The 11,188-nt window shown below is 40.4% G+C and overlaps 1 protein-coding gene across 6 annotated transcripts; it reads left to right on the top strand.

The window, feature by feature from the left end:
* Positions 1-652: 652 nt before the first annotated feature.
* On the top strand, positions 653-10,365 carry ddhd2 (DDHD domain containing 2). Of its 6 annotated transcripts, none has more exons than XM_029829325.1 (18): positions 653-916; positions 1,377-1,537; positions 3,933-4,074; positions 4,151-4,344; positions 4,430-4,519; positions 4,611-4,731; positions 4,835-4,924; positions 5,010-5,151; positions 5,233-5,441; positions 5,523-5,593; positions 5,697-5,816; positions 5,904-5,999; positions 6,301-6,480; positions 6,991-7,146; positions 7,482-7,584; positions 7,671-7,829; positions 8,627-8,792; positions 9,084-10,365. In XM_029829325.1, exons 2-18 carry the CDS (start codon positions 1,424-1,426, stop codon positions 9,160-9,162), a joined length of 2,232 nt encoding a protein of 743 aa, XP_029685185.1. In that variant the 5' UTR covers positions 653-916; positions 1,377-1,423; the 3' UTR covers positions 9,163-10,365. The 6 variants fall into 6 exon arrangements, with proteins under 6 accessions (XP_029685185.1, XP_011614085.2, XP_011614084.2 ...); XM_011615783.2 differs by having other exon boundaries at positions 654-916; positions 3,882-4,074; positions 4,154-4,344; XM_011615782.2 differs by having other exon boundaries at positions 655-899; positions 3,882-4,074.
* Positions 10,366-11,188: the final 823 nt, after the last annotated feature.

Genomic DNA, 11,188 nt, shown 5'->3' with positions numbered 1-11,188 from the left:
AGTCCAACCCAGCCGTGCAGCGTTTAGGACACTTTGACAGACATTTTGACAGAATGCCAACTCCTGCTACGTTTGGTTCTCAGGAAAATCTCATTCTGCTCAAACCAGTCCCTCATTCGTTCTTGGTAAGGTAGAAAAATGACTGATGACTAGAAGAGGTTAAAAGAAAAGTATTTATTTAGTTTTTCTTTGGAATATAAAATGAATGAAAGTCGCAGATTCTGGACAATCCAAAAACTTGCGCGTATATACAATTGAGCAAATAACATCAATGAACTTTTTTGAATATAAAAACACGAAGTATGTTCAAAGTAGTCGGTGGTAGATATGTTAGAAGGACAGAAGGAGGTTTTTTGGGTTTTTTTGCCTTGGAAATCACCGAACTCAATGATAAATCTATGACGTCACAGTCTGAGCGGCGGTACATTATGGTGCCTTCAATGTCTCCTTAAAAATTGTAAATCGTGTATTCAAAGTTTGTTATTTCCCATGAATGTTTTTTAAAATTTGTTTCGCTCTTCTTTGACATTTGATATTACATCCCCCATATTTTTTTATTATATAAAATATTCTTCCGAAGAAATTTTCCTGTTTTGTCCAGTTCTGTGAAAAATAGTGTTGTATTCCCTTTAAGCTGTTTCCGCGTAATTTAGCTCCTGATTGCCATCTTTTTTAAAAATCGCGCACCGACCAACATCCATCTCAATTGTATAATCGTTTGCATGAATGTAGGCGATCGTTATTGCTCCCGTTGGCAACAGTTATTTTGGTAATTTAGTTCTATCCGATAACACGTAATACGGCATCGCCTGACAGCAGCCTGTCCTTGGCTAACAGAGGCAGCATGAGCGACAATAACAACATCAAGCTAATGGAAACACACTGATTATCAACACCCTGTGCGTTGATTTCGTCGGTGAGTCGAACTATTCGTGTTTGTGAACAGCGATGTGACAAAACAGTTTGGTACAATGGAGAACGTAATCATGCAGCGTCGTAACTTAACTAGCATTGCTCTAAAAGAGGTTAATACCCTTTGGCCTCTTTAATATTTTTCCTGCGAGAAAGCGCACGACTTCTGTGGACAATACGGTAATCTAGAGAACTCCCTGAATGCAACCTTACCCAGGTCAGCAAATGTTAGTAAAGGTTAGCTTTCCCATTATCCTAGCTGTTTTGGATTCTACGTCACTGAGCAGCAGCTGATGAGGCAGCCGACGGGAATGAAAACCAGCCAAATCTCTCTGTTTTGTTTGTCTTCCTATCACTGATCGCAAATATCTGGTTTGACTTCGTTCATCTTAAGCACTTTTTACAGGCTGTGAGTGTCACATCTGCTGATGCACTTTGCCCTTTGGACACTTTCGATATTGCAGATCCCTTGTGTCAGTCCCTTTATGCCAGAGCTGGTGGTGAGGAACAGATGTCAAAAACCAGTCCAAGTGAAGATCGGGGCCCATCTCTGGCCTCCAGAGATAACAAGCAGAACCAGTACGAGACCTCCAATGCAGCAATAGAGAACACACCAGAGAATCAGGTTTGAGAGCATGCCTTATTTTATCGTGTTGTATGGTTATTTTGTGGGGAAACGAGCTGCTTGTTTTAGTAAAGGCAGTTGCCGCTGAGCAGAATTTTAGAAGACTGGTCAGGTTAAAGTCCACATTAATATCCTATATGTTTTGGAATGGAGTCATCATTGTTACCCATGACAACAAACTAGAATATTGAATCCATGCAGGTTCTCATTCATCTGAAACATCTTTCAGTGGCTTTCAACAGTGCAGTTGACTCTACTGGTTCTTTATGAATAGGACATTGGATATTTGAAACACATAGCAGCAATAAAATAGGCTGTCCACAGGTTTCCATTGTGCAAATGACATGAATATAAAGACACAGTTGTGGTTGCTGGAGCAGGGATTGATGGAAGATGCATGCTGTCCCCTCTAAAAGTGTAAATCAGGAAAAAAAACACCAAACGCCGACCCCTGTGACAACATCCCTCGACCTTCAAAGAACCGAATCCAGGGAACAACTATGGCCATAATCTTAATTGCATCTCTATACTTACCATGATCATCCTACTATACGCATCTGTATGGACGCAATCTTAGCAACTATAAATTCATCACCTCTGTAACCTGGGACACTGTAAGTTTCTTACCCAATCTCAATTTGGGAATAAAACATATAAAACCCAGCCAGATCCATCCTTTCTCTGGAAGCACCTTGATTCTGTAACCAGAATCACAGTCCATAATCTGCCGCCTCATCCAGCCATCACTTACATCTTACTCTATTGTGTCCAGAGTTGGTGTCTACCAGTACTTTATGGCATTGATAAGATAAACAAACAAAAAAATCACGGAACGACTGTTTCCCCACATTCTTTATCATGTTGTAGCTTTCGTGTTGTCAGTTTGGAGTGTTTTACTTGGAATCATATGATCGTCAGATTGAGAAATAAAAGCAGAATTTGGGAAGTGTAAATAGACCTTTGTACAAGATAATCTGTGGCTAAACTTCATTTATGATGTTGCGAAAGGAAGAGACAAGGGCCAACTCGTAGTTTAGAGGCGAGTAAAACATGGTATCATGTGTTCAAAGTTCATGTACGGTCTGTCTGATCTCAGATTTCTTGAAATTAAATTAATAACAGACACCTGGCTTCACTCTGAATTTCATTGATCAAGCAGTTTTTATATACGTTTTTAACATTTAAAATGGGAATTTTAATAAGTACCAGGTCAGCTTTAATGCAGATTAAACAGCTTAAATGTAAATGTTCCAAGGTTTTGGATCAGCCACAGCAAATGTTACAATTTTCCACTGTTTATCTTTTAGCCTAAAATAAATTGTCCTGACTGTCCTGTTGGGAATTGTCAAACTACCGGTAATTAGGTCAGAGAAGAAGCTTGTAGAAAGGAAATTAAGATGTGAGGGAAGAGCAGTTGAGTAAATAGAAGAGGCATTTTTGAGGAATAGTTTAGTAATCAGATATTATACTGAAAATTCCTTCAATTAATCGAGTACTTGGATAAAACATCTTTTAAAGAGTTAGAGAGCAATTAGACATACACAAAAGAAAATGTCATCATTATTACTTTCCCTCAAGTCTTCCATTTCCTGTTCCTTCAGACCAACATTTCCACTTCCTCCTTCTTTGTCTGGTTGACTCAAGCACATCACGCCACATTAAAGAAGTGTTTATGAAATACTGTGCTTTGAGCTTTATATTTCAATAAACGATTACTCAAGGGAGAGAAAATTCCTCGATTATTTATTTGTAATCGAGGTACTCGAATTACCAGAAGAATCGTTTCACCCCATGTACATTTCAAATCTAATACTGCAGTTTTGACAGGAACTCCAGTGTCGAGAATGTTACATTAGGGGCCATGAATAGAACCTTGAGGTGTTCCATAAGCAATGAAATAAACATAAGAGTCCCTGGATGTTGATGTGCAGAGTAGGGGGAAAAAAAATCAGGACTGAATGGTCCAGAGAGCATCGAAGGCTGCTATAAGGCCCAGTAACAGTATTAGAACTGGAAACAAATACTTTATTAATCCCTTGTAGGAAGGAAATTCTGGCCAACAATTGTGTGCTGACAACAGATTAAAGGTTATTGTACAATTTTTTTGCATTGGTTAATTTAATGCCATGTAAAACCAAGTTTGAATTTGTTAAACACAGCATTGTTGTCCCCGAGGGCTGTCACTGAATTTTCATGAAATTTTAGACAAGAAGCCAATTAAAAAATTTTAAAACCACAGATAGTGGATGTGCAGTTGAGTAGAATTATAAAGGTTTATAGAGATGAGATTTGCTTTAACTTCAAACTTCGGACACAATGAGCAAATACTTGTTCTCCCCCACAGGGTTCTCATGTGATGGATGAGACCTCACCCTCATCCTCATCCTCTTTTGAGATTCTAGACATGGAGTCAGTTGCAGCTCCTTACCAGGAGGTCCAGCCCCACTGGTTCTTCTGCCGAACGGCTGTGGACGACACCTCCTGGCTGCCATTCAGCAGAGAGGACTCTGAAAAACTAGAGAACGTGTGCAAAACTGGTAAAGGAGTCTTTAAATTTGAGAAACCAAGCACCATTAGATTGTTTTTATGCTTAAACTTATACTTTTCATTCAGTAGGTGAGAGTGGGGAAGAGGTGGTTGTGGCTGTGGATGGAGAGCGGTATGATGTGCGTGTCAAGGAGCGGAAGCGCTACGCTGTGTACTGGGAACAAGCGCCCACGGAAGTCCGTCGCTGTACCTGGTTCTATAAAGGCGACAAAGACACCAAGTTCATGCCTTACCCTGAAGGCTTCAGTAATAGCCTGGAGGTAGTCTGTTCTCCTAAAATCCTACATTAATTTGTTCTCTTTCCTGTTTTGGTCGATTTTTCATTGCTCTCCTCTGATCACACAGGAGGCTTATATGATCGCGGTAACATTGGGCGAATGGAAACGAAAACTGGATTTTCCCACCGGAGAGACCGTTATCTTACACAATCCTAAAGTAAAGCCCATTGAAACGAATCCCTTCATTATAAGATAAAAACACGGCAAAGCAGCGGTGTGTGATTTTCTGGTTTTTGCTCTTCTGACAGCTAATAATGCAGTATCAGCCACTAGGATTGCAGGATGAGTGGATGTCCTCCCCTTCGGAGCAGACTCGACCTCGGACAGTCAAGAGAGGAGTGGACAACATCTCTGTAGAAATACCCGATGGTATAAGTGATGCCCTAACCATTATACATGCAAAGGAATTGAATCCTAAATTGTGTTGATTAATAACAACAGCGCAGGTTCTGACTTCAATGTGTGATTCCAGGTGAACCAGAAAAAGTAGATCACCTCGTCTTCATGGTCCATGGTATAGGTCCTGCTTGTGATTTGCGTTTTAGATCCATCATACAGTGTGGTTAGTGAAGCTTTTTGTGGTCATACCATTCATATTCTGTTGATAATGTGCAGACGGTGCTCTGATACTTCTCGCCTCTCTTCAGTAAATGACTTCAGGAGTGCGTCCCTGTCCCTCTTGGCGTCTCATTATAAGCGGGCGCAGCAGGAAGGCAAGATAGGAAGAGTGGAGTTTCTTCCAGTCAACTGGCACAGCGCTCTGCATGGAGACGCCACCGGTGTAGACGAGTATGTGTGACAGAGGTGAAGTGATTTCTCTTTCAGCGTTGAATAAACAGCGAGTCCTTGTCTCCCATTTCCCAATTCTAGGGACATCCAGAGAATCACTCTGCCCAGCATCAGCAGGCTAAGACATTTCACCAATGACACACTATTGGACTTGTTTTTCTATAACAGTCCCACCTACTGCCAGACGATAGTGGACACAGTAGCTTCAGAGATCGACAGCCTGCACACCCTCTTTAAGAAGAGACACCCAGATTTTAATGGGGCAGTTTCGGTAGTGGGACATAGTCTCGGTAATGCATGCAAAACACACACAATAAAGGAAAAATAAATCACGTAATGTGTAATGAGGGTTGTTGTCTCTCTCTCCTCAGGGTCGCTGATCCTGTTTGACATGTTGACCAACCAAAAGACTGATTCGGATTCGGATTCAGAAGCAGAAGGGGTACGTTTGCTTTCCCAGTAAAAGGATAAAAAGTCTGTGAATGAAATAGTTGCTTGTCCTATATGTCATTTTTGAAACCATGATTCTCCCTTCTGTTTGTTAGATCCCAGCAGATAAACCCTTACAGCTGAGCTGCAACACACTAGAACAGACTCTGTCCAGACTGGGCCTCCAACAATACCTGGATATTTTACACAAAGAAAATCTCGACCTGGAATCGCTGGTGATGCACGCACACAAAAGGCATAACAGCCAGATCATAGCTGCGTATGTGTGTGACTGTAACAGATGAATATCTACCCCCTTTAAGGCTCTTTGCCAAGACAGCGACCTCAAAGATTTAGGAATTCCTCTCGGACCTCGGAAGAAGATTCTGAATTACATAAAGAGGAAACTGCTGCTACAGGTCAGACACTGGAAATGGTCCTCTGGAAACTACATCTACATCCTTAATGACACCCCCCCCCCCCCCCCCCCCCCCAACCATCCTACATCCTTAGCTGAAGACCTACTTTGTGAAATGTTTCCCCCTCTGATGTTTTTGTTGCCTACGCTGTCCTGCCAGATAAATATGTGGATAATTTTGATTCTTAAACAATAAGCCTACATACTGAATATTAATTATATCCATTACGCTATTAAATAAGTTATAAAGTAAAGGCTTTACTTGTGTCTTATATATTTTATTCTTTTTTTTTTTTCAACAGAATTGTAAAACAGGAGCTGAACGTCAGAGGGAAGGACTCCAGGTCCCACCTCAAAAAATGCCCAATGATCAAGAAGGAGACCAGGGTTCAGGATTGTCGTCCCAACCATCCCAGTTCCACAGGACGCAGTCTGTTACCAGCGCTGTAGACTATAATTATTTTGACGTGGGAATTGGGCAGGTACCAGACACGGGTATTCTAAAATGATGCTTTAGTATGAGTAGATAAAACCTTCAGCACATCACCCTCCTGCTTCTCTCCCCTGCTTGCCTGGATAGACCAATGGAAGCATAGCCACGGGACAGGTGTGTCCGATATGGTGTCCCCCGCGTTTTGACCTTTTTAAGGAGTCCAGTTCACTTTTTGTTTCCCTTCATTCACTGGGTTCACAGAGTCTGTGTTGGTGGGGTCAAATCTCAGGCACATGCATTAGAGAAATAATGTATTTTATGAGCGGTAGACTTTCCTCCATTATGCTGCCATTGAGGCTTCCATCGTTGTTCCAGCTGAGATGTTTAACTCGACACCACTGTGTCTGCGCTCATTGAGCCCTGACTGAGTCATCGGCTTTCACCGCTGTTGCGATGTCATGAAATCTTCCCAATTACACTCTCCTTTGAAGAGAACGGATTATTTTATATTTAACCAGTAATGGGAGGCCTAGTTTCTGACCACATTCTCCTGTCATAGGTGTCCATTGCTTACCCACAGCTGGCTTTTCACCCTCAAACTTTTTTCGCTTTTGGTTCTCCAATTGGAATGTTCTTGACTGTTCGTGGACTCAAACACATTGATCCCAGCTACTCTTTCCCAACCTGCAAGAGCTTTTACAACATCTACCACCCAGTGAGTATTCAGATGACACCGGTTTTACATTATTCAAGCTAAATACACTGCATGTCATTTTTTGCACAATATTTAGATTAGAAGCAAGTAAGTCAGGTGCTGTAAAAGTGCCAGTAGCAAAAGTAGGAATCAAACCGGTTCTTCTGATACTTTTTGTCACTATAATTATTTTCCAGTTTTGTTCAATTTTTGATTTAATCTCAGCTTGTGATTATGGTGTTTTTTATTTTGACTTTGAGTTTTGGTAACACCTTATAAATATCAAAGCTGTTGGTGACATGACTATGTTGGTATAGCTCCTTGAAAAGAACTGAATCATTTCCATTTCTTTATAGTACGACCCTGTAGCCTATAGGATAGAACCCATGATTGTCACAGAGGTGGATGTGGAGCCAATGCTGATCCCTCACCATAAAGGACGCAAGAGAATGCATTTGGGTATGGTTGCCCATTACCTTCTCTTTTTACCTTTGAGAGCTGTTGTCTGATTGACTAAATGTCCTGCTTCGTATCTTGGAAACAAGAACTAAAGGACAGTCTGACCCGCATGAGCATGGATTTGAAGAACAATGTTTGGGGATCGCTTCGAACAGCCTGGCAATCCTTTGCCAGACCCGTCGCTGCACTGCCCCCAGTGGTCGAGAAAGAGACTGCAGCAAAGAGAGATACTGAAGAGCCGCAGGGTAAAAAAAAAAAGAAGAATTTGTATGTATATGTGTGTAAGAAATGTGTGTCTGCAACTGGCCTGGGTGCTTGCATGCTGACTTCTCCCCTATGGTTTATCTGGTGTTTGGTGCTGATTCCCTCACCTCTTATTACTTTACCTTAAACCTCAGCCTCAGCGGCAGTCACTGCTTCTGGGAGAGAAAAAAGTGCTGATTTTTGGACTAAAATACTGGAGTGGCCAAGAGCCCTTTATAGGCATTACTTCCAAGGTAAGCCAGGATAGTCACTTGGCTTGAATAATGAATAAATAAGGAAATTAGTTCTTTCCATGTCCTTTTCTTTATTTAAAAAAAATTAAAAGTCCCTGTATTATATTATGCTGCATGCCTCATTTAACTTTCCCAGAATTAATCTTAAAAATATGCATTACTTGCAGAAAGAAGACTATATGACTCAATTACTACACTGCCTTTCATTGGTCCTTTGGCTCTGCAGAGCAAATGTTATGGCATGTAATGTATGTAATTGCTCAGCCTCCTTCCCTGTCTGTCTGTCCAGAGCCTGTGAAATGTCTAATTCAATGCTGCCTTTAAAGGTCACTGGTTTTATTTTGGGATGCAATTTCCGGTTGATTCCTCTCTATCATAATTATCTGTGGCAGTTGAAGGACCGTGTACTGTAGTGTTGTGAAAGAGAAAATTACGTGTCTTTTATGTGATTTTGTTGTTTTACTAAAAGGAGTAAAGATACCTCCTGTTGCTTTTTAGCAGCAATTTTGGCATCGTCATACACAGCCTGGTTTCTGTCTCTGCAGAGGTGTGTGAGGCCGAGTCCCCAGTAGCAATAGAACAGACGGAGCAGCCTGAGATTAAAATGGGAATGCTGAACGGAGGACGAAGGATCGACTTTGTCCTTCAGGAAAAACCCATCGAAAGCTTCAATGAATACCTGTTTGCTATCCAGTCTCATCTGTGTTACTGGTGAGTCAAGTTTCACCTTCATTCCAAACTTTGGTGGGGCAACCAGTAAGTTTAGAGAATTGTCGGAATTTCTGTATTTTTTAGAACCCTCTTATAATTGAGAGTATCAAGTACTGTACTCTCAATTATAAGAGGGATTATAAGAGAGATTTTGACTTTTAGTGAGTGACATTACATGCTGTAGCATTATGACATCATAGAAAAACTGGATACAGGTGAGATGGAACCTCTGACTTGTTTTTTCTTGTATTTGGAGTTTTTTTTTCACATGTTAATGCTGTGTCTGTTTAGGGAATCGGAGGACACTGCTCTTCTGTTGCTAAAGGAGATCTACGACAAACTTGGTGTGTCCGTTGAACAGCCACAGTAGTAATGGAATTTATAGAAATACAGACATTCTCTCTCACTCAACCCAAACTTGGGCTATTGTAGGACATGAGACCAAGTCAGGAACTCACAATCCTCTTCCAGAATGCCTTACCATCCATCAGCAGTGGCTGTGTGACATTCTTAAAACACTCACACTTCCTCCAGCTATATAGCTGCTGTCTCGTTTCTGGTATCAGACTTGAGTGTTCTTGGTGTTGATAAAGCTCCTGTCAGGCCCAGGTTTATTCCATTGATTGACCCAGGATGTCCTTCCTTGACTGCCTGTTCCACATCTCCATGTAACTCGTTTGTCTGGTTTAAATTTGAGAACTATAAAATGTTTACTTTTTAATTAGGAAAATGAAGAAGGATGCATTGCCAGTTGAAGGTGCTCCAGGCGGTTCTGGATTCTGCCTGTCATCATTGCTTGAAATCCATAAGCTATTATGTCTACATATGCGCAATGTAAAAATTCAGGCGCTATCTCCGTAAGAGATATTGAGTAGAAAGGAGAGCCTTGGTTCAAGTCATTAAGGTGAAACACAGCTGCTTTAAAGGCCAAGCAAACCGCTTGGTCTTTTTATAGTGTGATTCTACATTAACTGTACGTGCAAACAACGTAGGTATTGTATATGTATAAATTGGACAGAAAGTCTAGTTGAGTTTTCTCTTCTTTCTATGCATTCCTCTTTACCAGTTTCTTCTTCCTGTGTTTTCCATTCGACCCAACTGGAAACCCAAATGACAGTTTCTCCCTGTTCTTCTGTCTCATTGTAGATTATATATCACATATAAGAACATGGTGTATTAAATCTAAATCAATGTGAGAAACAACTCTGCACCTTCACATACTGTGTGTAAACAAGCACACACACACTATTAGGTCTAGAAGCTCTTTTGGACACAGCAATGCCTGTTCTGCCAGGGTGCACCAGCTCTCCACACCAAAGCTCTGAATGGCCTCTAAATCATTTTGCTCTGAATCCTGAGGTGTTTGAGACACTCTATTTATCTTTTGTCTTCTCTGTTTCTATCCATGTTCCTGTCAATAATAACAGAGACATGTTTTGACCAGTGACAACTTTTCCTCGACCTTTTTGCACTTTGTACTAAAATGTTGACATGTACCAAAAATCCTTTGTGAGTTTAGCACAATAAATATAATGTTTTGTTTGCCATAATAAAAGAGCAACACAAATTGCAACCTGTTCTTTGACTTTCTTCCAGCCATTTGTATAGTTTATTTCCTTCTGATGACGAAGCAACGATTAAATAAATACATAAATGGGCTCAAGATCTGTCAGAATAACAGTATTGTGTGATAAACAGCAGGGTGATTAAACAAAGAATGTATGCAACTATAGCTGCCATCATAGCAAAGCAGAGATTGTAAAAGGGGGAATTAAGTGTTTATATTTGTTTATCGTCTTCAATTTATGTCGCGCCTCTTTATACATTGCGCATGCGCACTGGAAGGCAGCATCCGCACATCTGGCAAAAGCTAAAGCTTCTATATCCACAGTAAGGCAAATTAAACTATTTAAGTGTATACATTGATCTTTAACTGTTATATTTCAAACCTTTGCAAATTCCCAAAATGTTTTATTCTAACCTTGTTTTGATATTGTCTGTGTCTCTTGTTTTGTCATTGTCTGGTTTTGTAACTGTCTTGTATGATTTTGTACTTTTTAGAGGTTTTATAGTCGTGTGTGTTGTTGTTGTCAATAAATGAAATGAAAAATATTTATTCGTACATAACCTGACGACGATGTTGAGTAGACTTGACATGCTAACAAGTAGGTAACTAGCTTGTAACAAAAAATATTGGCATTTTGACTAGACATGCGATTATATGGTTTCAATGCACTTTTTACAATGAAAAGCTATTTTTTTGTGTTGTGGCCACATCTCATTATCGTAGTCATATCATTAACTTTGACTTGAAACACTTCCATTGTTTCAATCCCTTTTCTATGACTGGGAAGCCTAAATTGGGACGTCGGATATCATTGTCCCGAATTTACTAT

Source organism: Takifugu rubripes, chromosome 21 (genome assembly GCF_901000725.2).
Source record: "Takifugu rubripes chromosome 21, fTakRub1.2, whole genome shotgun sequence".
Taxonomy (NCBI): Eukaryota; Metazoa; Chordata; class Actinopteri; order Tetraodontiformes; family Tetraodontidae; genus Takifugu; species Takifugu rubripes.
The sequence above is the reverse complement of the archived record's forward strand: the minus strand, read 5'-3'. Positions and strand labels throughout refer to the sequence as shown.

Excerpts from the sequence above, each read along its gene's own strand:
- ddhd2 (XM_011615782.2), top strand. The coding sequence starts at position 1,424 with ATGTCAAAAACCAGTCCAAGTGAAGATCGGGGCCCATCTCTGGCCTCC. Across the intron at positions 1,538-3,881 it reads AGAACACACCAGAGAATCAG|GGTTCTCATGTGATGGATGA; the intron begins GTTTGAGAGCAT and ends TCTCCCCCACAG. Across the intron at positions 7,147-7,481 it reads TTTACAACATCTACCACCCA|TACGACCCTGTAGCCTATAG; the intron begins GTGAGTATTCAG and ends ATTTCTTTATAG.